The sequence below is a fragment of the Podarcis cretensis genome (assembly GCF_951804945.1).
Source record: "Podarcis cretensis genome assembly, chromosome: 13".
Taxonomy (NCBI): Eukaryota; Metazoa; Chordata; class Lepidosauria; order Squamata; family Lacertidae; genus Podarcis; species Podarcis cretensis.
Window position 1 is genome coordinate 39,900,715 of NC_137182.1, and position 25,820 is coordinate 39,926,534.

Here is a 25,820-nt window from a genome sequence, read left to right on the forward strand (position 1 = left end):
ACAGTTGCCTCCTCTGTCCCAGGGGGGCAACACCGAGGCCTACCTGGCCACCTTTGAGCGAGTGGCCGATGCTTCTCAGTGGCCTAGAGAGGAGTGGGTAACTCGACTTGTGCCTGTCCTCAGTGGCCAAGCCCAGCAGGCCTATTTTGGTTTGGATGCGAAAGACAAGGGCGACTATGGGAAGGTGAAGGTGGCCATTTTGAGGCTGGACAGCTACATGACCACAGAGGCCCATCGCCAAGGCTTTCGGCACTTCTGTTACCAGGATGCCGAGGGGCCACGAGGAACGTGCCAGCAGCTCCAGGAGCTTTGCCACCGTTGGCTGAGGCCCGAGAGCCAGACCAAGGAGCAGATCTTGGACCTGCTGATCTTGGAGCAGTTCCTTGTCATCCTGCCGCAGGAAATGCAAGACTGGATCAGGGAACGTGGGCCTGAGACCTGCGACCAGGCCGTGGCTCTGGCTGAGGAGTTTTTGCAGGAGCAGCAGGAGACTGAGAGATGGGCCCAACAGGTATGGGACATAATCAGCCCTGGTCTTTTCTGGGGGTGCCGTGCGGGTTTCATGGGTTTGCAAACAGGAAATTGAATTCTGTCTAGCAGAAAGGGTGGGGACATATCGCTAGGGGTCTAATCAGCTTTTCATAGTGCAAGAGCAGTGTGAAAAATAGAGATGAGGGTACAAGTCATCTTGAGAACTTTCCTGGCAGATTCCACCTTTCCCTGAATACAGTGGAACCTCAGCTGTCACACATAATCCATTCTGGAAGACCGTTCGACTTCCGAAACATTCGACAACTGAGGCGCAATGGGCTGTCAGCAAAATCCATTGGAAAAAACGGGAAAACGCCCCTCGAAAGCCGTTTGACTTCTGAGGCGCGTTCGGGAAAAAAAAAACATTCACTTTTGGGTTGTCAGCGTTCGAAAGCCGAAACATTAGACTTCCGAAGCGTTCAACAACTGAGGTTCCACTGTATATGTACTGGGGAAAAATACCTACAAACTATCGAGTAACAGCAGATATTGAAATTTTGCCTCTAAAAGCAGTGTAGATTGTGTGTGTTGGATGCACAGGAGACCAATTAAAAATCCGCTGTAGCCCCATGTGGCCAACACAAAGTGGGCTGTGGTTTCGTCTGAAAGTGGGAAGGTTATTCCTCACCACAGAGTTGGGGGGGGGGAGCTTGTCAACAAACTCTGTTCATATACTAGCTGTGGTGATTGCATCACACGCTGCCGGCCTCTTGAGGCACAGCGATGGCAGTTCTTTTCTGGTTTCATTCCCTACAAGGCTCCACTTTCCCTCGTCCAGTGTTTCTGCTCAGATTGAGAAAGCTCTGTGTAATCTGTATGCACCCTGGCTGCTAGCACTTATTTATTCACATCCTTCAGATGGTGTTATATTATTGATATTGTTATTATATGCCTTTCTCCAAGAACCGTACATTGTGGTCACTGTCAACATTTGTATGGGGAATCTCGTCACTTGGCCACAGGGAGTCCTGACCACGCTTTCATTTTTCTTCTGGTGAAACATTTCATTTCAAACCCATGCAATTGAAACTTATCTTTGTGCACCCATAATGGTTAGAAACCTGACTTGTTGAATACAGAAACTGAGCTTCTATGGGTGCCATTCGGCATCAGTTTCTGTGCAATCTAAATTCTTTTTTTTCCTTTTTCCTTTTATTTATTTATTAACATTCTTATATTTCATCGGTAAACATTGTCATATTACATGACAGGACTCACTATAATATAATTTCCAACATGTATACAAAAATTATATACAGATTTTATATACCTAAAAAGAAAATGAAACAAACAAACAAACAAAAAGAACAAAGAAAAAAAAAAACAAATTTCCCCCCAAAATCATATACATACCAACACACTAGACTTCCTGTCTTTCCCGTTGTATATTCCTTTTTTACAAATGAATGTACTCTTATTATTATATATTTCTTTACATATTATCTAATACATTCCTATGTCAATATGTGCTCTTAGTCTTATTTCCCAACTCAGTCTCACTCCAACATCAATCAAATGCCAGCATAGTGAACCTTTACTGTCTTTTTGAACATATGTTTTATACCTATCCCACTTTTCCATCAATTTTTGTTTTGAATTTCCTCTCAGGGTATTTGTTAAATGTGGCATTTCAGCAAATTCTTGTAGCTTGTAGTGCCAGTCCGTTATTGTCTTGTTCTTGTTCTCCGCAAACTAAATTCAACTGTTTCCCGTTCTGTTCCTTTCAGATAACGGTGCCGATTGAGATGGTTATTGTAAACTCCCCCATTGTAGACCTGTCGGACTCGACACAGAGACATCTTCGCAGGGAAACCAAACCAGCTGACGAGGATAACAGCTTGCAAGGTAATTGCAACAGGGAAGTGCCTCGGAAGGAAGGCTTTTCCATTTTTGTAGGATTAGGTTTCTGCGATACAGCGACCTTTAAAAACTGCAGTTCCCAGGAGCTCTGCTTGCCCTCCTTTCATTTTGTTACTGGAGATGCCCAGGACTGAGCCTGAGATCACTGGCATGCAGAACATGGCATGTTGGTGCCTCCACCCCAAACGCCCCTCTCTCTTTTCTCCCAACAGAAAGCTACTTTGCAAGCCGAGCTGTGGCCAAGGAGCTGCACCAGCCTGCGGTGGAGGAGCCGGGAAGGAGAGCTCCGGGAGGATTTGGGGAGGCTGTTTTCCCCAGAGGAGACCCTAGAAAGCCGCACGGGAGCGAGCGCGGCGTGGGGATGCAGCAGAAGGGGGGCTGCCTCTCGGTCCGGGTCATCAAGGACAGGGGGCTCAGAGGAGTCCTTGCCGACCCGGAAGCAAAGCGCCACCTGTGCAAGGAGTGCGGGAAAAGGTTCCGCAAGAGGTGGGACCTCATTCGGCACGAGAGGATCCACACGGGTGAGAAGCCCTACCAGTGCCCGGAATGCGGGAACAGCTTCAACAGGAACACGACCCTCACGAAGCACCTCCTCGTCCACTCGGGGGAGAAGCCCCACCAGTGCGCTTACTGCGGGAAGAGATTCACGCGGAGGTCGCACGTCGTGAACCACCAGAGGCGCCATTCGTGGTAGGAGCTGCCTTCCGTTCCTCTCCTCTGCCAACTCTGGCTTGCCCATTAGCCACATCTTGTGGAGGTGGGGGGTGTGCCAGTAGAAAGGAAGGATTTGTTGTTGTTGTTTTTGTACCACCCTTTATCTGTAGATCACAGGGCAGTTCACAACATAAAAGTACAATATAAAAAACACAAAATACAACAACCCAACAATCCCCCCACCCACAGTGCCAAAGGCATTGATGTCAATCAGCCAAAGACCTGGTGGAAGAGGAATGTTTTTGCCTGGCACCTAAAGGTGTACACTGGTACCTCGGGTTACAGATGCTTCACGTTACAGACTCCGCTAACCCAGAAATAGTACCTCGGCTTAAGAACTTTGCTTCAGGATGAGAACAGAAATCGTGCAGCAGTGGTGCGGCGGCAGTGGGAGGCCCCATTAGCTAAAGTGGTGCTTCAGGTTAAGAACAGTTTCAGGTTAAGAACGGACCTCCAGAACGAATTAAGTTCTTAACCCGAGGTACCACTGTATAATGAAGGCACCAGCCGAACCTCCCTGGTGAGAGCATCGCACAAATGTGGAGCCACTGCAGAAAAGACCGGTTCTCATGTTGCCACCCTCCAGACTTTTATAGAGACACACGAAAAAGGGCCTCAGAAGATGATTGCAGGGTCCTAGTAGTATCATATGGAGAGAAGCAGTCCTTGAGGCATTGTGGTCCTGAGCTGCATGAAGAGGGTGGCCTGAGAAACCTGTTTTGACTCTTGGTTGTTAGGAGACCCCTGTTCCCCTCGCAGAGCTGCAATTCCCAGAGTGGCGTAACAGTCGCTTCCTCTTCCCAGGGAGTGTTGGGAGTTGTAGCCCCGTGAGACGAGTAGGCCTCATCTAACAACTCTCAGAAAACCCTTTTAAAAACTACAGTTCCCAGGTTTCTTTTGGGCAAGCCATGTTACTTTATTGGCATGATACTGCTATCAATTGATAGTGCAGATGTGTGTATGTGCTTGTATGTGGGTGAACATTCAAGCAAGCCACCCCTCCCTTTGTATTCTGAAGTGGTGCAACCCAGGAGCATCGGTTCCATAATTTCTGCATTCAAACTTAGCCTAAATTAGGGATAGCTCAGTCAGTAGAGCATGAGGCTCTTAATCTCAGGGTTGTGGGTTCGGGTCCCACATTGGGCAAAAAATTCCTTCATTGCAGGTTTGACCCTTGTGGTCCCTTTCAATTCTATGATTCTATGTATTTATCCCACCTTTCCTCCAAGGAGCTCACAATGGGAAGTACATAGTAAGTGACTGGCCCAAGGTCACCCAGGGAGCTTCATGGCTGAGTGGGGATTTGAACCCTGGTCTCTCAGGTCCTAGTCTGACACCAACCGCCACACTTCGTTGGCTGTCATTATGGACCAAACTGACAAGAAAACAAGGGTTGAATTTCTGGTTTCTTACGATAACACACCTTCTCCTTTTGTTGCAGCCAAGGAAGGTCTTGACAAAGTTCCCGCTGTCTCCTGTTGGTGCGAGAGATTTGAGGAGAGAGCAAAGGAATTTACTCCTGTATCCAGAGGCGAAGAGGCTGCAGCCGGGTGTTTGCGCTGGGAGGCTCAGAAGGCAGGCTATGCTGTTGGCAGAGGGGTGGCTTCTAGAGCTTTTGTTGCTTGTGTGCATCTCAAATCCGATGATCAAAGGATGTCTGAGGGCAAGCAGCTTCCAGGGGGTGGGGAGGGGTGGGGGAGAAGGGTCTGTACTATCCGTTCTGTCATTTGGCAAAGTCGTGAAACTGGGGGAGCATCTTAAGAGAAAGGAAAACTATCCATTGTCATTCGGATCCAGAAAGGCAGCCCTGGATCAGGTTTCATCTATTTATTTAACGTTATCATGGGATCACTTGCTGGAGCTGGAGGTAGAATATGTATCAGGACATGGGCAGGATTCTGAGTGCAAACCAGCTGGTGCCACTGGGAGGACTGCAAATTTTGAGCGTCTCACTCAACGTTTTTGTATCCAAGCAAGCTTTGCCAAGGCAGAAGTACACTTTCAGCACTTTGCTGTACCCATGCCTGAAACTGACCGTTTGCATCGTGGGAACAGCCCGAAGCTGGAAGGCACAAAAGGGAAGAGTGCTTTTGCAGGTTTCCCATGTGCATCTGGGTGGCCACTGTGAGAACAGGATGAGAGATTGGCCATTGGCCTGATTTAGTAGGCGCTTGTTTTGTTCTTAAGCATTTAAAAGGCAAAATATGCTCCAGGAGCAGAGGAGCATGCTGGACTCGCAAAAGTGATGCCTACAATGGAGCCCGGGGGGAAATAGGGTACAGCCTAACTCGTGTATAAACTCCAGGCCTTGAGCTGGAAATAGGATTGCCAGCTGACCAAGAAAAGCACTGGCCAAATGTGCTCTTGTGCCTTTATTAGTGGCTCTACGTGCATAAAATCAACCAGTTTCTCAGCATGGGGATAACACTACCAGTTGTGAATATCTACACATCATGCTGCTGTTAAAGGCTTACAAGTGCAGCGGCTGGTTGAAAATTTGGCAGCCCAGGTTGGAAAGGGAGGGCTGGATGGGGGAACAGGAAACGTCCCAGCCTCCCATTCTGGGCAATGGCTCTTGTTGCTCAATGCTTTACAGGGTCCTGCACTTACTACTTACGCAGGATAGTGATTGTGCCCCTACAGGTTGAGCAGTGCACGGTGTAACGGACTTGGCTGTCGGTGGTGTATTTTAACATTTAACTCTCTAGAAATGGAAAATCAGCAGCGCTTCTGTTTATTTAATAATTTATTCCCCAGTTTCCCAAAATGTGGTACAAAAACCACTTACAAAAAAAAATTCAAACATTAAAAAACCAAGACGTCGGTTCTAATAAAACCTGGCAACAGTTGCTGTTGTTCCCTAAGCAGGATGCCTCTTGCTATTCAAGGCTCTCATAGTCCTGTTCTATCTATGGTTGTGATTCCTAAAAAAGCAGATCAGAAGCACACGGATTATTTTTTTTAACATGTTGTTTATGGCAGTGGAAAAACTGAAGCTTTCCTAAGTGCAATCTTGGATCTTTTGTTTAAAAAAAGCACAAAATAGACGCAAGCTTAAGCATTTGCAGATCTGTTCACATGGTCATTATGCGTAATTAAGGGTTTTTAAGTTTGTTGGGCTCATTTGTATATGCTCTTGGTTCCCCATATGGGCTTTATTTTAGCCTCTTTAAGATCTAGAACTCTGATTATGCTGGGAGAAGACCACATTTTAATGGAGGACCTACTTGTTCTGAAAACACAAAGCTCATGACTTAGCGAGGATATGCAAATGCGTAGATGTCCAGACCAAAGCCACAGCTCTCCTCCCTGGTCATGCCAACTGCTGGGGCTAAGCCCTGGTTTGGCTTAGCATTAACATGTGAACTGGGCCTCTATAAAGCAGCTTTCAAGAATTAGTAAATGTACCCTCGACATACTTTAACAGTGAGAAGTCTCTGGCTGAACTTTCATTTCATTCACTTAGTGGCTTTAGGTGTGCCACCATTCACTGAGTTCTCTCCTTTGCACTGTAGGGATAATACTAGCCTAAGGGGAGGAATTGTAAGTGCTTTAAACAGAGGAAAAAACTCATGCAAATATGGAGTACAACTATTGCCTTAAGAACCTACTGTATTTTATGAATGGTCAAAAAACATGCCATTTCCTTGTTCTGTATGAGCAGCCAGTGCAATAGGCACGACATAAAATTGTCCTAATTTTGGCCACATTCCAGGGCAGTAGTTGTGAGCCTGTTGTTGGACTCCATTGGCCATCAGCCCCAGCCAGCATGGCCAAAGGACAGAGATGGTGGGAGCTGTATTCCAGCAACACGTGAAAGGCCACAGGTTCCCCTCCACTACTCTTCTGCTGGTACTTTTTCTTGCTCTTCTGGCCCCAATTTGCTCTGCTCTGTCCTTTCAATGTTTTGAATGCCAGTGGCAGAATTCCCACCATTGTCCCAATGCACCAGAATATCCACCCTCCGTGGTTCCCAGCCAGAAAATCCTGGAGGACGGGGGCTTTCCATTCATCTTGCAAGTCTTGATTTCTCCCACCCCTGCTTTTCTTATTTCATAGACGTCCTGCTGAATCCTTCAGTCCTTTTATTTAATCATTTCACTTAAGAGAATTAATTATTTCACTTGTCAGTTGCATGATTCTGGGGCTGGAAGCTTAAAAGAGCCCAGATCCAGCCGGGGAAGAAGTAAACACAGAAGCTGATTCAGGGCAGAGGAAGAGGGCATGCCGGGATTTTCAGAAGGGACACACAAGTGTTGGAATTCCTGGGCGCTCTTCCGCTGCCCTAAAGGAAGAAAGGTCAGCCATGGACAGCTTTTGCAAAAGCACAGGACTCCTCCTTCACAGCTGCAGCTCATTAGTCCAATGCTCCTGCAGCGTAAAAGGAAGGAAATGGATTAACGTGCAAGGAACAACATAGTGGAGTGGAACAGGTGGGGCTTATGCCAGAGGTAATGTGGCCAAATAAAGGAGGGAGAATTTAAGCAGCATAGGCAGGAGATTAACTTGATTGGAAGGAAAGGGAGCTGGTTGGAGGAGAAAGGCTTATACGGGACAGGGATGGGCTTAAATTATGTCAAGGGTGTACTTCTATTTTAGGGTTTCCATACAGCCGGAATTTCCCGGGCATAACCAGAATACTGCAGTCGGAAGCAGTGTCTGGGGGGAAATCGCTAAAATGCCTGGTAAAATCTGGACATATGGCAACCCACGTCAGCAGTGTCGTTCTTGGCGATTTCCCTTAAAAATAGCGGACATTTAAAAACGTCCAGGTTTTTAACTGCTTGAAATATGGCAACCTTAATCTATCTGCTTGAACACAATATAGTTTCCAGCACAAACTAGTCAAAAATAGAAATAGTGTCTAGAGGCCTTTACCTGGGAGGAGGTGGGATCAGCTTCTAGGTTGCCGTAACAGCCTTTATGGTGACGAACCAGGTCCCCCCAGAGCACAAGATTCTTGCAGCTGGGGGGAAAGGGGGAGAAAGCAGGATTTTCTCAGTGTGGTAGCTGGAGCAGGATAGGGCAGGCTCAGGACCAGCATTTCAAATTCTGTCAACCTGCTCCAACCTCTTTTAATTCTGCCAGTGCACAGGAGGAGTTGCTTACCCCGGGCACTGCCCTTCGATTGGCAGGAAGTGAAGCGGCTCTTTCTCTAGGAAAGCCCGAGACAAACAAGTCATATGAGCAGCCATGGTGCAGCCAGGGTGGAAGCAGTGCAAAGGGATGTCATTGTCACCATCCTGCAGGGGGGAAAAGAAATCCAAAACACAGTCCTCAACTCCTTCTAGCTTAATCCCTACTTCAATAACAGACACAGGAGAAAACAGCACCAATTCCTCTCTCATAAAGGCGTACAGCAATGGCTGTGTTTTCCCCCTACTGTCGGAGGCAGGGTGCCTCTGGGTGTCACCTGCAGGGAATCACCAGGGAGGAGAGTAATGCTGCTGCACTCAGGCCCTAGTAGGGTTTTTGCATTCTCCGACAGCCAGTGTGTCCTGACTTCAAACTTCCTATTCCCCCAAATTCAAATCTCCCCCAGATTATTTCAAAAGTCTGGCAACGGACACTCATTCCATAGATCTCACCTCTTAAACCATCCAGGAATGCCAGCTTCCAGCCCTCCTTCCCTGCCCCACTCACTCCAATCCATTCTCCTGCTAAAGGAAAGGCGGTGAACCTTTTCAGGCCTGATCTTTCTCTGTCCCCCTACCCCTGCAGCACAACACTGACAGGTGTCAGGAGCTGGAGTCAGGGGCAAGCCAGCAATAGAACATCTGGGGTCAATGAAGTTAACTCTTTATTCAAAAAACAACCCCCCAAAACAATGCAGGCCTAGTGATCACAGCAACTCTACCCAGTAGGTCTTGCCTCAAGGAGGCAAATGTGAGGACTGAAGGTCCCTGCCTCCCCACGGCTCTCTAAGGCTTCTACTGCAGGTCCTTCCCCAGGAACCTGAGGCTCCTTGGTCTTGTCTCTCTTTGCTCCACCCTCTTCATTCCTCTCCATGTTCTGGGAGACCAGAAGAAAGGGGGAGACTCCCTGGCTTCTTCAGCAGCCTCCCCCCACTCCCCTCTGCTTCTGCGTCCAGACTGCTCTCTGCCACAGCTTCCTGCTCACCAAGCCTTGTTCCCTCTTCAGCTTCCGACATCTCCCAGTCTGCTCCCTCTTCTCCCTCTGACCACTCACAGTCATCGCACCACCACTCCCCGGGCTCTGAGCCTTCTTCCCTTCCCCAGATAATGCCACTCCTCTGCATCCAGCCAGTCCATGAAGACAGGTGGGTAGGATACCAAATATCCTAGACCCAGCGTTACCTGGAATTTTTTCAGACAGATGCTGCAGCGTTTTGGAGTAGCCACATTCACCTCTGAAGCTTTCACCCCCTTGGTCTTGACAGCTCGGACCTGCCCAAAAGCCACTGGCATGTGTAGCGGAGGTTCCAGGCCTGCAGGGAAGTCCCTGCAATATTCCTGCTTGAGCCAGCGAATGGTGAGAGGCAGACGGCACCAAGGAGCAGTTTGGAGCATGTGGGCTAAGACACGCAGGTGGAAGTCAAACTGGCGCTCCCGCGAAGTGCGGCGGGTCACGTGAGTGAGGCGGCGGGAGGAGTGCGGATGCTGCCAAGCCCACTCAAACTGCGTGGGAGAGGAAATCAAAGGAGATTGCTTAGGTTTGTGGGGGGCTAGCAGTTGTGGGGAAAGGAACCCCACTGCTAAAAAGGAAAAGGAAGGTGAGTGGAAATTGAGAAGGGCCTTACCCGCAGAGCAGCCACATCAGAAGGGAAACCGTGGATGATCAGCACCATGTCCCTGCAAGGAGAAAGGAAGGAAAATTCGATTTCCCAGCATGCACAGCCTAGAAAGTCTAGTTCGCAGTATGCACTGAAGTCTCCTCAGAATGGTTGGCCTGGAAAATGGACATACTTACATGGAAGACATAGACAGAAAAGGAAAATTTGAATGTCATAGCTCAGTAGTAGAATACGTACTTTACAGGCAGAAAATCCCAAGTTCAATTTCTGATGAGTTAAAGCTGGCCTGGGAAAGCCCCCCTCCGTCCACCAAGTATAAAACCCTGGAGAGGTGCGGCCAGTCAGTGGTCGACAACTACTGAGCTGAATAGGCCAAAGGTCTGACTTGGAATAACCATAGCTGTCAACTTTTCCCTGTTTTTAAGGGACATTCCCTTATTCCGAATAGGATTCATCGCAAGAAAAGGGAAAAGTTGACAGCTATGGGAATAACACGGCTTCCTTGGCCGCTATGCATTACCAAGGACCACGGCCGCTCGTCTTCCAAGCCCCACCGCGTCGCTTCCCGCCGTTGTGCTGATTGATGCGTCGCTCGGGATTGACAGTGAAGCCAACGTAGACTCGGCCATGGTATCGAGGGTTAGTGCAGTACAGAAGGTAGACCCCAAAGAAGTTGCACACTTCCACCACCATGGCAACCGCCAAGGGCTCAGGCACGTCCAAGGAGACCTACAAGGAAGGAGAAAGCAAGCGTTAGGCGAAGAGTCCCGCTCTCTTCTAGCAGTACCTGTTGTTCCTCTCTCACCTCTGCTCTTCCTTTGTTCCGACACCTTCCCGTTTTCCACGCCGCTCAGTATAGGGCTGCCGCCTCTTCTGCTGGCAGGGTTCCTTTTCAAGGGATACGCGCAGGGCTGAAATCCAGCATCACTGCCTCTCCATGGAGGGGAGACTTGGACATGTTGGGCTGCTGCTTGTCAACACAGTTCTTGGAGGAAAAGCGGCTCAACGAGGGTTCTTTATTGCCATAGAGGAGAGAGCTGCACCTATTGAACCTCTGCCTGCCATGCAGCACTACCGGAATATAGCTCTTGCTTTGGCATTTCCCATCATGCCCTGCGCCTTTCAAACAGAGGCCCCTCCCTTTCCCATCATGCTCCGCCTGAGCCTATCCGCAGTTACCCATCATGCCCCGCACCCCACTTTTCTGTCCCCATCTCGGTCCGCTTGCTACCCGTCAACCTTCCACCTTAGGTCCGGCTAACCGTTTCTTTTGAGTTCGGCCTCGTTTGCATTCTATTGGCTGCGGCGAAGACATGCCCCGCCCACGTGGGCAACCTCCCGCGAGAGGAGCGGGTGACGTCACGGGGTGCGCAGGGAGCATAGACTTATTAAGAAAATCTTTTAAGAGATCTAATCGGAACTAGTGTCGAAGAGTAGCCGAGAACATTTTTTTAAAGTCCATAATTCTACCTAAAGGCGCTTTTTCGTAACGTACTTTTCTTCATTTTCATCTTTAAACTGTTTAACAGGGTTGCACTAAGATATATCTTTGTTTACATTCGAGAATATGGCTTGCAACAATTACAAAAAAAATAAACACTCAGATAAACGTTTCTGAATATTTTAACGAAGCGGTGTCAAACATGGAGGCGATTTTATATGTCTCCAGTTGATTCCTCTGCACATCTACACAGAAATAAGCCCCAGTTAGTTCAATGCGTCTGAGTCACAGGCATAGGATTGCAGCCTAAGCCTGCGAAAGACTCAGGGTGATGTCACTCTATTCCTTACTTCTTCTCTATGGTAAAGTAATAATAATGATAATGATAATGATAATGTCGATATATACTTTAGAAGAGAAAGTTAATTCAATTTTCCCCCAAAAGACTGCGGCGGTGGGGCAGCTCTATTTTATTCTTTCTCTACGGTAAGATAAATTACGCGGAAGTGATGCAGGCACGCACGACTTTAGGTCGATGTGATTGGTTAGAGGAGACCAGGGGCGGATGTGACGTGTGGCATAGGCGGAAGTGGGGCGTTTGGGGGTTCTCTTTCATCTCGGGCGCTTCCCTGGGCAGGATGGAGGCGTCTGGCGCTCTCAGCGTGGAGGCCTTGCGGGAGCGGCTGCTCCAGGGGCTCGAGGCCGAGCATGTGGTAAGCGGGGCAGCCCCCCAGGGACCTTTGACCCGCCCCTCTTTCTCTGAAAAAGAAGCCGCCGCTTCCTTTGTTGGAAGAGCCATTCTGTCTTCTTTCCCTGCGTGGCTCCTGGACGCTCTTTATTCTCTCACAGCGCCAGTCTGGTCCGGGTTTGCTCGGAAGGAAGGGCTGCTGTGTTTAGTGAGCTTACTCCGAGGAAAGTGTGCACAGAAATGTAGCCTCACACTAGTTAGGCGTCAGCTGCAAATCTTGGCAATTAAAATATTGGGATCTCAACTGAGGAGTGCAAGGAAAGAGATAAGTAATGCATCTGATACATATTAAATTTTGTCTAAAATGTGATCAAACCAGAATGACTATCACCTATATTCTAGGACCCGTGGGACGCCTTTTAGCATTGTCATAAGCGTGTCTGCTATTCCTAAGTGTTTTCCACTGAGCTTGCTGGGGTTTGCATTCTATAAGTGTACCTAGGATTGCAGCCTTGACCAGCTTTGGGTGGTTCTGTAGTAAGATTAAGAGAAGTGGGTGAACCCTTCTTAGTGGGGAGTGGACTGTCACTGTTGTACGCCTTGATACGCATTATGCACACACCTTGGTACTTGGCTTGGCTTGCTTTGTATTTTCACGACACACAGGTACCTTACCCTGAAATGAATTTGCAAGGGGAGGGGTGGCATGCGTTGACTCCTCTTCTAAACTCTGTATAATCAACCTTTTCCTCATCCCATTACACAAGGAGGTGGAAGACACAACCCCTGGACGCTGTGCCACAAGCTTCAAAGTCCTGGTAGTTTCCCCACGATTCCGAGGAAAAGCCCTGTTGCAGCGGCATCGGTAAGTAGGGAGAGGATGAGTTAGCATAGCTAGGGGGACTCTCTTCTCCTCTCACTGGTTGGCAGTGTCTCTTTAAAGACTCAGATTCTTGAGTCAAAAGACTCCCAAATAAAGTATTCTTTGTATCTCTCACCCGCTCTTGTCAGTGCTACAGCTTCATGCGCTGTTCCTTACCCAGCAACTTCTCCCTTCCATGATTGTTTCATTCTTGCATTTACGTACATTTCTATCCCACCATTGCTACAGGGACCTCAAGGTGGATCACATGCCCCCTGCCTGATTTTACCTTCACAACAACCAGGTGAAGGAGGGTTAGGCTGAGAGTGACTGGCCCAAGGTCATTCTGTGAGCTTCATGGCACAGCAGATGTTTGAATCTGGGTCTTCTAGTCCAGTGATGACCAAACTTGGCCCTCCAGCTGTTTTTGACTACAACTCCCATCATCCCTAGCTAACAAAACTAGTGGTCAGAGATGATGGGAATTGTAGTCCCAAAACAACTGGAGGGCCAAGTTTGGCCATCACTGTCCTAGTCCAACACTCTTAGCTCTTACACCGGGCTCATTATACCCCTGCCTACATCACTTAACACACTGCACTTTTAACAAAATTCCATTGTGTTCACAATGAATTATGTATATCTCAAAAACACACTCACTGACATTTTCTGTATCCTTGGAATTTATTAAATTGATGTTCTGATTTTTCATTAATGTGATCAAAGTGGCTAAATCAAAGCTGCCTAAGGTTTAATTACATTAAACCAAATATCACTTTATAAATATGCAAGACTCGGGAAATGTTTTACAAACTTTGTCCATAAAAACATGGTCAGTGGTTATTTTCTGGAAAACTTGGAATCAATAAAATGCCTTAAATAGAGGGGAGATAGCCATTTGACTTGTATTTAATAAACAAAACTAAATATGCATGTCATGTTAGGCTTACATGTGGTATAATTGTCTCTTCCAAAAGCACTTAAATGATTGTGTGTATTATTGATTCCCCCCCCCCCAGTGTTGCTTGAATGTTTTATTCAAACAGACTGAAAGCTTTACTTGGAAATTTTATTTATTGGAGTACTTTTAAATGTTCAGACATAACAATTCAATAGCATAGACTTCCCTTACATTGTTTAAATTTTAGGGGTGGGGGAAATGAAGGCACTGAAAACTAACATACTAACAGCCCAAAGCGCTGTGTATTAGATGCAGATGTTTCATTGTATAGTGGTATGAAAAAGTTAATTACGACTTTGAAGCCAACCAATTTGACTGGTATTGTACGGATTCCCCACGTTACTAATCACATCTGCAGCCATTCATTTTTGGAAATGTCAAAAATTTTCACAGAGAAGAATGGTGAAACAGTTTCCACACCACACCATTGACTTCTTGAATTAATTGGTTTGATTGTGTGCGTTAGAAGTTGTTGCTGGTAGCTAAAAATGGCCAGAGGGGTACTTTAAAAACTTACATTACAGTCTAGAAACAAGAATGCCCTTGGATTTTTGCCCATTTCCATCTCCTCTCCCCACCTTCCCTAGGCTGGTCAATGAAGTCTTAGTGGAGGAGTTGAAGCACATTCACGCCTTTGAGCAGAGAACGCTAACGCCAGAGCAGTGGGCAAAAGAACAAGAAGCTAAGTGAGAGAGGAGCTCCTCTGCCCTGGAAAAGAAGGCGGCGGCAGCCCAGAGACCAAAACAAACCCCCAAGGGAATGGGAGAGGCAGCTGTGGAGCAAACATATGCAGGCGTGGGACCCACCCAGATCTCTCCAGTGGGAAGACTAGGAGGACTTGGAAGAGCATGTAGCGGAAAATAAAATGTAAAACCAGTTTCCTTGTGTGTTATATTAATCATTCCTACCTGTTGGACTCTGCTCTGAGCATCTCTGAAGCCAAAATTCTCTAAACAAGGATAGGGAACATGTGACCCTCCAGGTGTTGCTGGATTACAAATCCCATCACCCCTGGCCATTGGACATTCTGGCAGGAGCTGATGGGAGTTGGGGTTCAGCAACATGGAGGCTCATAGGTTTTCCACTCCCTCTTTGACAATACCTTCCTATCCTGCGTGTTTCAGATTTTTTTTGGGGGGGGGGCAAAGGGAATGGGGCACTAAGCAATCCCCCCCCCTTACCTATAGGTGAAAAGGTTCCAGCTACATTTTTTAGTATGTGTGCAAACTAACACTTTGTTTTTGTTGGCAGGAGATCATTGCTTGATCTCTTCTCTTTCTCTCCCACCCACCTGCCATTGATTGTTAAAAGAATTATGGCCCTTAAAGAAGCGGTAAATGAGGTGGGATTGTTCTTGCAAATATAGAGTAAGATTTTAAAGTCCCAGGAGATAGAGGGGACCTCAAGGGTCATCTAGCCCAACCCCCTGCAATGCAGGAATCTTTTGCTCAACATGGGACTCGAACTCACAACCCTGAGATTAAGAGTCTCATGCTCTACTGACTGAGCTAGGGAGACAGAGAGAGGAGGGCAGCTGGGTGTAAAACAGTGGTGCCCAAACTTTCCCGACCACTTGAAAATTGCTGAGGCTCTTGGTGGACCACTTAACGAAATCTCCACCTGTTGTAGCAATTGTAATGTGTTGTGCTAGGAACTGCAGTTTGGGAACCCCTCTTATGCTGCCCTCTAGTGGTTAAACAGAACAACTGTAGAATTACGGCTTGGTGTGACTGGCTACTGTACGTACTCCTATGACAAAAAATGGGAATAGTAGGGTTTTGGTTGTGTTTGCTGTCCTCTGGGTGCTTAAAAGATGAGCTTGTATTATCTGATTGCATTCTGGACTGAGGGGACGGGGAGGTCAGGCCACTTGGTATTATTAATTTCTAGCCCATCTTTCTGGAGGAGGTCTCTGTGATGTTTAAGAAGAGGTTAAAAATAAGTACTAGGCAAACCCCACTAGTACTGCCACACAATATAAGAAAACTTGATTGATCGTCGTGAGTTTTGACTAATATTCATATAAACTTGCATATGACAATACTTCTAAAGAAACAAGCGTACTTTATTAGGTAATGCACACTTGCGGTTGTTGCAGTATACATCTTAAAAAGATATTTCCCTTCTCACACATAGGAGGGGAATGTGTCTTCTAAGAGAGCCCTTGCTACCTGCTTTTTAAAAAGAAGTACTTACTCACCCCACCCTCTGCAAGTTGCTGGCCGACAGAAATGTACCCCGGCCTAGTTAACCAAAATGTTCAACTGATTGTCAGTGAAACACTGCAGCCCTGGTTAAAATGTGAGACAAAACCACTGCAGGAAGATGGTCCTACAGCACTTCTACAAAAATCCTGAAGGTGGGTAAAGTTTTCTCAGAGGAGGCAGCAACATGGAGGCGGTGCCATGCATCTAAACTGGGAGCTGGGAGGCAGTGCAGAGAAGGACGCCAGCAGGTCGTGGGGCAGAGAGGCGACTGGCGTGCAAGAACTTGGCAAGAGGGTGAGCTTGGTGCTGCCCAGGCAGAATGAAGACAGCAGGTGGAACCTAACTAGCCAAAAGCAAAGCCCGTTTGGAGCTGGCAGGCTGACTTTCTGCCCTGAGTTTGGGGGTGGGTGGTGCTTAATAATGCCCTGAGGATCCACCCATTTAAAAAACTGAAGGGTTTAAAAAAGACCAATGAAACAAAGTCCAGTATGACCGATGGAGAACAGCTATTGGTTGGGTGGCAGTTGAAGGGCGGGTGCTATTTCTTCACAATCTGCTCCAGCTCTGAGATGCGCCGTTCCTGTTCTGAGACAGTGGCTTGAAGCCGCTTCAGGTCCTCCGAGAGCTGCTCCAGAGCTGGACTCTGTGGGAAAACACAAGGCAAGCTTCAGTTCTGACCCACAGCAACCGGTTCTTCCAGCTCTGACTCTGTCCCTTATTCTGATGACCCTCAGCCAAGACCCACTGGCCCAGTTCTGGTGGCGGCCCAGATCTTGGGCTCTCTCCCCTTCTTACCCCTGGCGCTGTCCCTTCGTGGGAATGCTGGCTTCTTTTGGGCCCTTGAAGGAGGGTCTGGTTGACCTTGAACTCTCTGGTCTTCTGGGGTGTGTAGCCATCCTTGAGGGAGATGAGAATGGGGCTGGCGTTCTTCCCTGACAGCCACTCTTGGGAGGTCAGGGCAGCATCTGGGCCAGCTGTGTCAGGATACAGGTCCTCTTGGAACAAGTCTGACTGCAGAGAAGGCAGAAGAAGAAGAGTTTGGATTTGATATCCCGCTTCATCACTACCCGAAGGAGTCTCAAAGCGGCTAACATTCTTCTTTTCCCTTCCTCCCTCACAACAAACACTCTGTGAGGTGAGTGGGGCTGAGAGACTTCAGAGAAGTGTGACTAGCCCAAGGTCACCCAGCAGCTGCATGTGGAGGAGCGGGGAAGCGAACCCGGTTCCCCAGATTACGAGACTACCGCTCTTAACCACTACACCACACTGGCTCTCCAAGACACAGGCTGAACAGAAGGGGCAGATAGATCTAAAAGAGACCTCCCACTCTGTTATTGGGGAAAGAGAGCAGCAGTTCCTTTCCCTCAGGGGGACTCCTCCTAGGCCTCTCTCTCCACCCTTCTGTCAAGGATTTCCTGAAAAAGTCCCTCCAAACTTCATTTATTTTTATTTATTTCATGGCATTTACATACAGCTTGAAAGAAAAGGGGAAAAAAACCCAAGTGGTTTATGAAAAGTTGAGAACAACAAATCCAAACTCAAATGTCAAGAGGGTAAAATGTATGCCTCAATTACATAGAACAAGGATAGAGAATTACTTAGGGGCCACATTCCCTTCTGGGAAGCCTTTGAGGAGCCACATGCTAGAGGGGGAGGGGCCAGAGACCAAAGTGGGTGGAGCAATACATGCAAATTTTGCCTTTAAACAGAAGTTGAGTTTCTGCAGAGACACACTATGGATCTCCCCATCCTCCACGATTTACAGAACCCGGGAATCTCAGCTTACCTTCCGAGGCACAGTCATTGCAATGGGTTCACATTTCCTCTCGTGGAGCTTGTAAAACCTGGGAGAGGCAAGAAACACTTGTAGTAAGGATAAGCCTTGGAGGGGAGGGAGACGAATGCCCCTAAACGAAAGCCAAAGAATCCTAGATGTTTTGTTTTTGCCTTGATCAAGGAGGCAGGGCGGTGCAGTGGTTAGAGAAGCATTGACCCAACATGGAACTGGCTTGGCTGATGGGAGTTGTAGTCCTAAACGTCTGGAGGGAGGGTGGATTGGTGTTTCAGACTAGGACTAGCAAAATGGGGGTTCAAATCCCCACCCAAGTATGAAGCTTACTGGGCCAGTTACTATTTCTTAGCCCAGGAATGGATAACCTGTGTCCCTGTGGATGTTGCTGGACTCCAGCTCCCATCAGCCCCAAGCCAGCTTGGCCGATGGTCAAGGGTGATGGGAGTTGCAGTCCATCAACAAATAGAAGCCAACGGGGCAGCTAAGTTTACCTGGCAGGTGTGTTGGGAGGATAAATTGAGGCAGGAGGAAAGGGACCGGGAATGCACTCCTTTGGGTGTGGGGTGGGAAGGGGAAGAAACACAAACGCGTTCACAAAATACCTGGCAATCTCGCACTTGCTGACATCCAAGCCTCGCTTGGGCATCCAGCCTCCTCCTCGCTGCGACTCCTTGGAGGTAAACATGGATAAGTAGTGCACAAAGGGCGCCTCTCCCGTGAGCTCAAAGTAACGGATGCTGCTGTCTCCCTGCAACAACGCAGATAAATACGAGGGTTTGATTCATCCTCGTCATTCCAGAGCTTTCCCAACTGTAAAAACCCCTTTTCCTTACTGTGAGCTGAGACGCACTTCTAACAATTCCAGTGAAGGATGTGAAATTCTGCCCTCTCTTCAGAAGAAGTTTCTGTTCCCCTCGTCCTCTCTTGAAATGTCAGTTTCAAGCTCTCCCCTGCTCTCTTCCCTCAGATCACCACAACCCCCTCAATTAGCATCACAGAAATTGTGAACAGCTCCTCTGGAGTTCTGTTTCTAAACACCGACAGCCCTGTCCATCCAGAACTCACCTTGCCGGTCAGGTAAACCACATTGGTGTCTGGATCATAGTAAGGCAGAAGAACTCCGCTGCTTGTGTCTAGCTCCTGCAGGGTTAATGGCTCCTCAGGTTTCCTCTGCAGAGTAAAAGTGAGAAAGCAAGTTAAATTTAAGTGGGTGGGACCAAGAGTCCAAGGAGGAAGAGAGACTAGAAATCCCAAGTTGAAGGCAATTCTGCTTATGAAGGAGAAGCATATATTCTCATGTGGTAGGTATCCCCATCGCTAGATGAAGGGGTTCTCGAACCACAAAACGTGGGGTTTTATCCAGCAAGGCTCTACTCACTGAGATTAAGGAACGTAAGTTAGCCACGTGTATTAACTTCGGTAGGTCTACACTGAGGAGGACTAGATTGGAGATGACCCCTGGTTGCAGGCTCATAGCACAGTAGCCAAGGGACTCAGGGCTTTTTCCCAGCCAGAACTCAGTTCCAGCACCTCTCAGGTGGGCGCCATTGCCATTATAAGAGAATAAGCATTCATGATGGACTTTTTGGAGCTGGCCAACCTGACCAGAAGAATCCGTGAACAGAAAGAGGAGGAGTACCAAGAAGAATGGAAGAAATTTAAGGATTATTTAGTAAAATATTCTATGATAATATAAGTAGCACTATCTGTGAGTACCAAATTGGCTTAGGAGTTAAATGTTTTAAATTGCATAATAATATGGACAGAAGTGAATATGATAAGAAAGAAAGATGTTAGTTGACTAAGTTAATTTCATTGGAAATTAGTATTGGAAAACTGCTACGAGTCATATGGAAACTCAGCTAGAGGGATTTGAGGAAGTAATCTAACAATGGTAACAAAAATGGGATTATAATAGTTAGGATTAATGTTTGTATGTTTTTTATATTGTAATGGTTTTTTTGTTATAAATTTGGAAAATCAATAAAAAATTTTGAAAAAAAGAAAGAAAAGAGAATAAGCAGTCATGGTGAGTTCCAGCACCTCTTTTTCCAGAAAAATAGCACTGAAGAGACTGAACTCTGAATTAGGAGACCACATCTCCAGCAGAAGAAGGCGATTTTAGGTGAGCAGCCTCAGTACCAACATTCAGTCTGTAATGTGGGCATAACAGCTGGTCTGTTTTACAGAGATTTTTGTCAGAACCGCTGACAAAATGAAGGGGAACCACATGTTTTATGAGCAAACAAAAGTGCAAAATAAATGCTACATTATTCAAAAATCTTGTTCAAAAGAAAGTTAATGAGCAATAACTAGAGTACCTGTGATAACACACGCAATTCCCCCAATCGTGTATATGTCTGTGTGTGTGTGTGTGTGTGTGTGTGTGTCTGACTGCTAATTTGTCGCATCTGCGGGAACTGAAGTCAACGAAAGCTTAAAGGCCATTAGTGGCCTTTAAGGTGCCACAAGACACCTCGTCGTTTTCACTGCAACAAACCAACATGCCTACTACTCTTTTGGAATCTGAAACGTGTACTACTTGTCTTTTAAAAGGTTTTCTTTGTTTAATTATGTAGAGGAGGAAGGGGGCACAGGTGGCCGTGTAATGCCCCAACAATATATATCCTTTTATTAGCAAGCCTCCCTTGAAGTAGGGGTGGGTTCCCCCTTCTCCATTACGGCAATGAAAGATACACATCCTGACAATTGGAGAGGACAGCCCTCCTTTCTTCTCACCAGGTCCCACAGCGCCACTTGACGCTCACTCATGCGGCTGAAGCCCGTTGTGAAGAGCTTTCCATCGTTCACAGTAATCGCCCGGACAGGACGTGAGCCCTCGTGGGGGCGGGGCAGCTCCTGTGGTGGGAAGAAGAGGCAGGAGGAAGCATCAGATACAGCCAACACTTTAGCCACACCTATTCCAGGTAGGCTCTGCCCACATCTATAAAGTGCCACTCGCTAGGGAGACAGGCTCCATTTAGTCCCCACCATGCCTGATGGGTGTCCCTTGCTCACAGATTCAGGACTCTCCAGTTAAATGGGTTGGCACCAGATACCCGATGAAGCATCTCTCCCTGTTTAATCAATTTATGGCCGTGGAAGATGTTGCAACAGCCGCAATCTGAGATTGTTTCTTTTTTTCCTTAAAGCATGAGGCAGTCATGGGTGATGTTTCTATAGGTGGCCAATAAGCTTTGACAAAGGGGAGCCTTCGACAAGATGTTGCCACTGGCTTCTAGACCCGCCATCCCATCCCGGTCAGCATTCCGTGCGGTCAGCATTCCGTGTGGCCGGTCAGGATTCCGTGTCCACTGAACATGCTCAGTCCTAATTACACTACCTGGGACAGGGGAGTCTTTCCGATGTATTTCTGTAAAGGTGTTTTTTTTGTACTTCTGCAAACATTGCCCCCCCACCCACTACTGCTAGCTCCCTCTTATGCATGGGTGGTGTTGTTGGAGTGGCACTGTCAGAAAATCAAGATCACTGTAAGTATTACATATGATATTACAGAGGGTTAGACTAGTATTGATTTACCGTATTGGCCTGAATATAAGCCTCACTTTCCCCCCAAATTCTAACCGTGAAAAGTTAAAGTGCGGCTTAAATTCGTGACCTTACAAAAATTGGCTTGTACAATATCGCTGCTGAAACAGACATACGGCAAAACGGAACGGGTGTGAGTGCCTGTGGAATTTTAAGGGAGCGGCTTATATTTGGGCCAATATAGTATTATTATTTAGCTTGTATCGACTGTATTTGTTATCACTTCTTTTCGGAAAATTCAATAAAAGGCTGTTAATAACAACAACAAAAAACCATATTCTGTGTGGGAGTTAAGAACGAAGCCTGCATATAAGCCAGGCTTCCTCAAACTCGTCCCTCCAGATGTTTTGAGACTACAACTCCCATCATCCCTGACCACTGTTCCTGCTAGCTAGGGATCATGGGAGTTGCAGGCCAAAAACATCTGGAGGGCCGAGTGTGAGGAAGCCTGATATAAGCTGTGGGACCTCTGGTTCCCAGATCAAGCAACAGGGGGCAGCTAACTTCATCTGGCCCTGCCTTGTGGGATTCTGCTCTTGACAGATCAAATGCTGGGATGGAGGGACCCTTTAGCTTGGCTTAGCGAATTATTCACTTGGTCTTGCATACTGATCTAGATTTGCCCCTCCTGCTGCCACAGGACACAGACTTCCCCAGCTTGCAGCTCCTACTTACGTTGGCAACGGCGCCTCCCGCTCGCGGGTCAAACACCCGAACGCGTTTGTCCCGGCAGGCCGTGCACAGCAGCGACCCGTCCTGGTTCCAGGCCGCGCTGTAGATGGCATCTGGGTGCATCTCGTCCATGGAGAGGGCCGCCTGCCCGACCCCCACGTCCCAGACCGTCACTGCATTGTCACAGCCTGCAAAAGACAGCAAGGCTGTCGATAACAAAGGACCGGCAATGGAAGGGAGAGAAGGTTGCGCGCCAGCCAGATTGCGAGTGCGGCGCCTCCGTGAGCCCGCCGCGCACCTGCCACTCGTTACCTGCACTCAGCAGGAGGTTCTGCGCCGTCGGGTGCCACGTGACAATCCCCACCCGCTTGGAGTGGCCTTCGAGGGTCACCAGAGGATCGCTCAAGGACCTCACGAGACCGGCTTCAGGCACTGCCCAGACCTGAAAGCAGGGCACCAAAGAGAATGGAGGACATCGGGAGCAAGAGGCAGCCCTCTTCCTCGCTCCCAGCCATGCCTAGCCCATACCTGTATCCCCTCCACTTTTGCCCCATCTGCAGGGGCAGCCAGACCCATAAGCAAACCAGGAAATGGCCTGTTGAGGGCTATATGTTTGCCAGTGTGTGTGATCTGGGTGAGAAATGCCCCTGGAGTGTCAGAGATGCTGTTAAGGCACACTCCTTGAATTATTGCGCCGTGTCATTCCCTACGAGGTTCTGCAGGGCACTACTCAGATCGCTATTTATTTGGGCTTGCGGGGGGTGGGAATAAATCCTAATAAGGGGGGCAGCCCTTCTCACCTACCAGATGAATTCTTTTCTAGGTGACCTTTGGGTTACGTTTGGGTTGTTTTCAACTTTCACTCGGGGAACAGCCGCTGAAATCAATGGATCTAACTTGGTGATGGCCATTAGCGGATCCTTTCATTTCAATGGGTCTACTATGAGTAAAAGTTAGTTGAAGACAACCCTTTATCTCCCCCTTGAAGATCCGCCCCCTTGACTTTTGGAACCCTTTCATGGGTAGTTGGCTATAAAGTAAAGGACCCCAGGACGGTTAAGTCCAGTCAAGGCGACTATGGGGTTGCGACGCTCATCTCGCTTCAGGCTGAGGGAGCCGACGTCCGTCCACAGCCAGCTTTCTGGGTCATGTGGCCAGCATGACTAAACCGCTTCTGATGCAACAGGACACCGTGACGGAAACCAGAGTGCATGGAAATGCCATTTAGCTTCCCTCCGGAGTGGTACCTATTTATCTACTTGCACTTTGATATGCTTTCGAACTGCTAGGTTGGCAGGAGCTGGTACTGAGCAACGGGAGCTCACCCCGTCGCGGGGATTTGAACTGCCAACCTTCTGATCGGCCAGCCCAAGAGGCTCACTGGTTTAGACCACAGCGCCACCTGTGTCCATGTAGTCAGCTATAGCGTGGTGCTGGTAATGCCAAGGTTGCAGGCTAAATCCCTGTAAGGTACAGCTACATCTTCCTGCATTTCAGGGGGCAGAAAATATGATCCTCAAGGTCCCTTCTGTGATTCTATCATTCTATGTGTTCCACCCTATCCCCTTTGTATCTGCCTGCCATCCCCTGCCTTTTATCCCCAGCTTCCTGAGCGGAGGTAAGGGGTGGAGTGACAAAAGATAAAGGGTAAAGGGACCCCTGACAGTTAAGTCCAGTTGCGAACGACTCTGGGGTTGCGGCGCTCATCTTGCTTTACAGGCCAAGGGAGACGGTGTTTGTCTGCTCTGCAGCCATTTTTTCTGGGTCATGTGGCCAGCATGACTAAGCCACTTCTGGCGAAACCAGAGCAGGGCACAGAAACGCCGTTTACCTTCCTGCTGGAGTGGAACCTATTAATCTACTTGCACTTCTTTGGTGTGCTTTGGAACTGCTAGGTTGGCAGGAGCTGGGACTGAGCAACGGGAGCTCACCCCGTCGCGGGGATTCGAACCGCCGACCTTTTGATCAGCATGCCCAAGGCTTGGTGGTTTAGACCACAGCACCACCTGAACAGGTTCTGTCAAGCACTGCCCACCAGCGCCCCTGTCTGGAAGCACCCTAACCCCCTCCCCCAACATCTCCCTCTAAGCCTCACCCACTTGCCTCCATCCACCCTGCTCTTGGCAAATGAGCCCAGCTCCTACCTTCTCCCGCCCCCATCCCTTTCCCCCATCCAGCTGCTCCCACTCACCATAACGCTGCAGTCCTCAGATCCACTGGCAATGATGTGGTCGTTGTGGGGGCACCACTCCACATCCAGCACGGGGGCTGTGTGACCCGAGACCACCGGGGCCGCCTTTTCCAGGCGGCCAGTCTGCAAAAAGGAGGAGGGGAGAGAGGGCCAAGTGAGTTTGACTGGGTGAAAAGGCCAATACTTCATTTAAACCGCTTACTTATTGATAGCAGCTAGACTTGTGATAAGCCTGGCTTTGGGGGGAAACTTGAAAGGGGCACCCATATCTAATTGACTTAATAGAGTTTGGCAGCTGGCCCCAGTAGAGAAAGTGGCTGACAAAGAGATTGAGACATAAAGGACTCATTTACAACGGAAGGGCCCTGTTCTTCTAATTACATAAATAATAAAAACAACCCTGAACTTTTGCAGACATCCAGATTTTTTTTTTTTTTTTTGGGGGGGGGGGTTGTCCCAGATCAGTAGTTCTCAAAGGGTGTGGCAAGAGAGGATGGCAAATGTGGCAGGAAGATTCAAGGACAATCATAGAAACATTTAAGCAATTCGGCAATATAGTATATTCAGTAATATAGTATAGTATAAAAGGTAAAGGTAAAGGTACCCCTGCCCGTACGGGCCAGTCTTGACAGACTCTGGGGTTGTGCGCCCATCTCACTTAAGAGGCCAGGGGCCAGCGCTGTCCGGAGACACTTCCGGGTCACGTGGCCAGCGTGACATCGCTGCTCTGGCCAGAGCCAGAGCCAGAGCCAGAGCCGCACACGGAACGCCGTTTACCTTCCCGCTAGTAAGCGGTCCCTATTTATCTACTTGCACCCGGGGGTGCTTTCGAACTGCTAGGTTGGCAGGCGCTGGGACCGAGCAGCGGGAGCGCACCCCGCCACAGGGATTCGAACCGCCGACCTTTCGATCGGCAAGCCCTAGGCGCTGAGGCTTTTACCCACAGCGCCACCCGCGTCCCTAGTATAGTATAGCCAGGGCCAGATTTAGGTTTGATGAGGCCCTAAACTACTGAAGGTAATGGGGCCCTTTATATGTCCAGCTGTCCTTTGTCAACAACAAATTGTCGCTGTTTTTGTGTTGAATATATGCTATATGGTAATTTATGGACCTAATAGGCATCTAATGCCATTTGCTGTATGTAGGTATTGTTTGTTTTATTTTATTTTTTTTTATATTTTGGAAATGTACATCCAGTTTTTTTTCCCTTTACATTTTTTTGGGGCCCCCAGGAGAGTGGAGTCCTAAGCTATAGCTTGTTTAGCTTATACGTAAATCCCGCACTGAGTATAGCATCAAAATGATTTTTTTTGGAATATACAACCAGAAACAGTATCAACTTTGGTGCTGCTAATACAGCCGTTTGACTTCACCCTGAGAGGCACACTCCATTGTTTCTTGAGAAAGACAGATGCCAACGATAGCTAGGAGTTGTATTTCTCACTAATAAAAAATTCGTTGCGACACTGAAAGTGTGGCCCAGATAAAAGAAGTTGGAGAACCAATTAATTCACAAAAGACAGTTAAAATCCTACAAATGAATGGTGTTTATTTCCAGTGCCTCTCAGTGAAACTAAAGCACTGTTTCCAGAAGCAGC

The 25,820-nt window shown here is 48.0% G+C and overlaps 4 protein-coding genes across 9 annotated transcripts in view; 2 read left to right on the top strand and 2 right to left on the bottom strand.

Annotated features, from left to right (window-relative positions):
• LOC307201745 (zinc finger and SCAN domain-containing protein 12-like) overlaps positions 1-6,522 on the top strand; it is an 8,780-nt gene extending 2,258 nt beyond the window's left edge. For all 4 annotated transcript variants that reach the window (XM_079951114.1, XM_079951113.1, XM_079951116.1 and 1 more), the window contains exons 2-5: positions 1-511; positions 2,259-2,376; positions 2,604-3,081; positions 4,547-6,522. The exon at positions 1-511 is cut by the window's left edge. In XM_079951114.1, coding sequence (XP_079807240.1) covers positions 1-511; positions 2,259-2,376; positions 2,604-3,081; positions 4,547-4,562 — 1,123 coding nt within the window. In that variant the 3' untranslated portion in view covers positions 4,563-6,522. The remainder of the gene's footprint in view (positions 512-2,258; positions 2,377-2,603; positions 3,082-4,546) is intronic.
• A 777-nt stretch (positions 6,523-7,299) lies between these two features.
• On the bottom strand, positions 7,300-11,187 carry SLX1A (SLX1 homolog A, structure-specific endonuclease subunit). Of its 2 annotated transcripts, XM_079951177.1 has the most exons (7): positions 10,665-11,186; positions 10,380-10,588; positions 9,866-9,917; positions 9,423-9,743; positions 8,215-8,348; positions 7,984-8,071; positions 7,300-7,476 (listed from the first exon to the last, which is right to left on the bottom strand). In XM_079951177.1, exons 2-7 carry the CDS (start codon positions 10,550-10,552, stop codon positions 7,447-7,449), a joined length of 798 nt encoding a protein of 265 aa, XP_079807303.1. In that variant the 5' UTR covers positions 10,553-10,588; positions 10,665-11,186; the 3' UTR covers positions 7,300-7,446. The 2 variants fall into 2 exon arrangements, with proteins under 2 accessions (XP_079807303.1, XP_079807302.1); XM_079951176.1 differs by having other exon boundaries at positions 10,380-11,187.
• Positions 11,188-11,856: 669 nt separating this feature from the next.
• On the top strand, positions 11,857-14,688 carry BOLA2B (bolA family member 2B). The gene is made up of 3 exons (XM_079951195.1): positions 11,857-12,013; positions 12,756-12,853; positions 14,399-14,688. The coding sequence occupies exons 1-3, from the start codon at positions 11,939-11,941 to the stop codon at positions 14,499-14,501; spliced, it is 276 nt and encodes a 91-aa protein (XP_079807321.1). The 5' UTR covers positions 11,857-11,938; the 3' UTR covers positions 14,502-14,688.
• A 295-nt stretch (positions 14,689-14,983) lies between these two features.
• Positions 14,984-25,820, bottom strand: part of CORO1A (coronin 1A) — an 83,815-nt gene continuing 72,978 nt past the window's right edge. For both annotated transcript variants that reach the window (XM_079951118.1, XM_079951117.1), the window contains exons 3-11: positions 24,223-24,345; positions 22,344-22,473; positions 22,035-22,219; positions 20,550-20,669; positions 18,876-18,980; positions 18,413-18,558; positions 17,805-17,862; positions 16,814-17,029; positions 14,984-16,661 (exon numbers count right to left, since the gene is read on the bottom strand). In XM_079951118.1, coding sequence (XP_079807244.1) covers positions 16,557-16,661; positions 16,814-17,029; positions 17,805-17,862; positions 18,413-18,558; positions 18,876-18,980; positions 20,550-20,669; positions 22,035-22,219; positions 22,344-22,473; positions 24,223-24,345 — 1,188 coding nt within the window. In that variant the 3' untranslated portion in view covers positions 14,984-16,556. The remainder of the gene's footprint in view (positions 16,662-16,813; positions 17,030-17,804; positions 17,863-18,412; positions 18,559-18,875; positions 18,981-20,549; positions 20,670-22,034; positions 22,220-22,343; positions 22,474-24,222; positions 24,346-25,820) is intronic.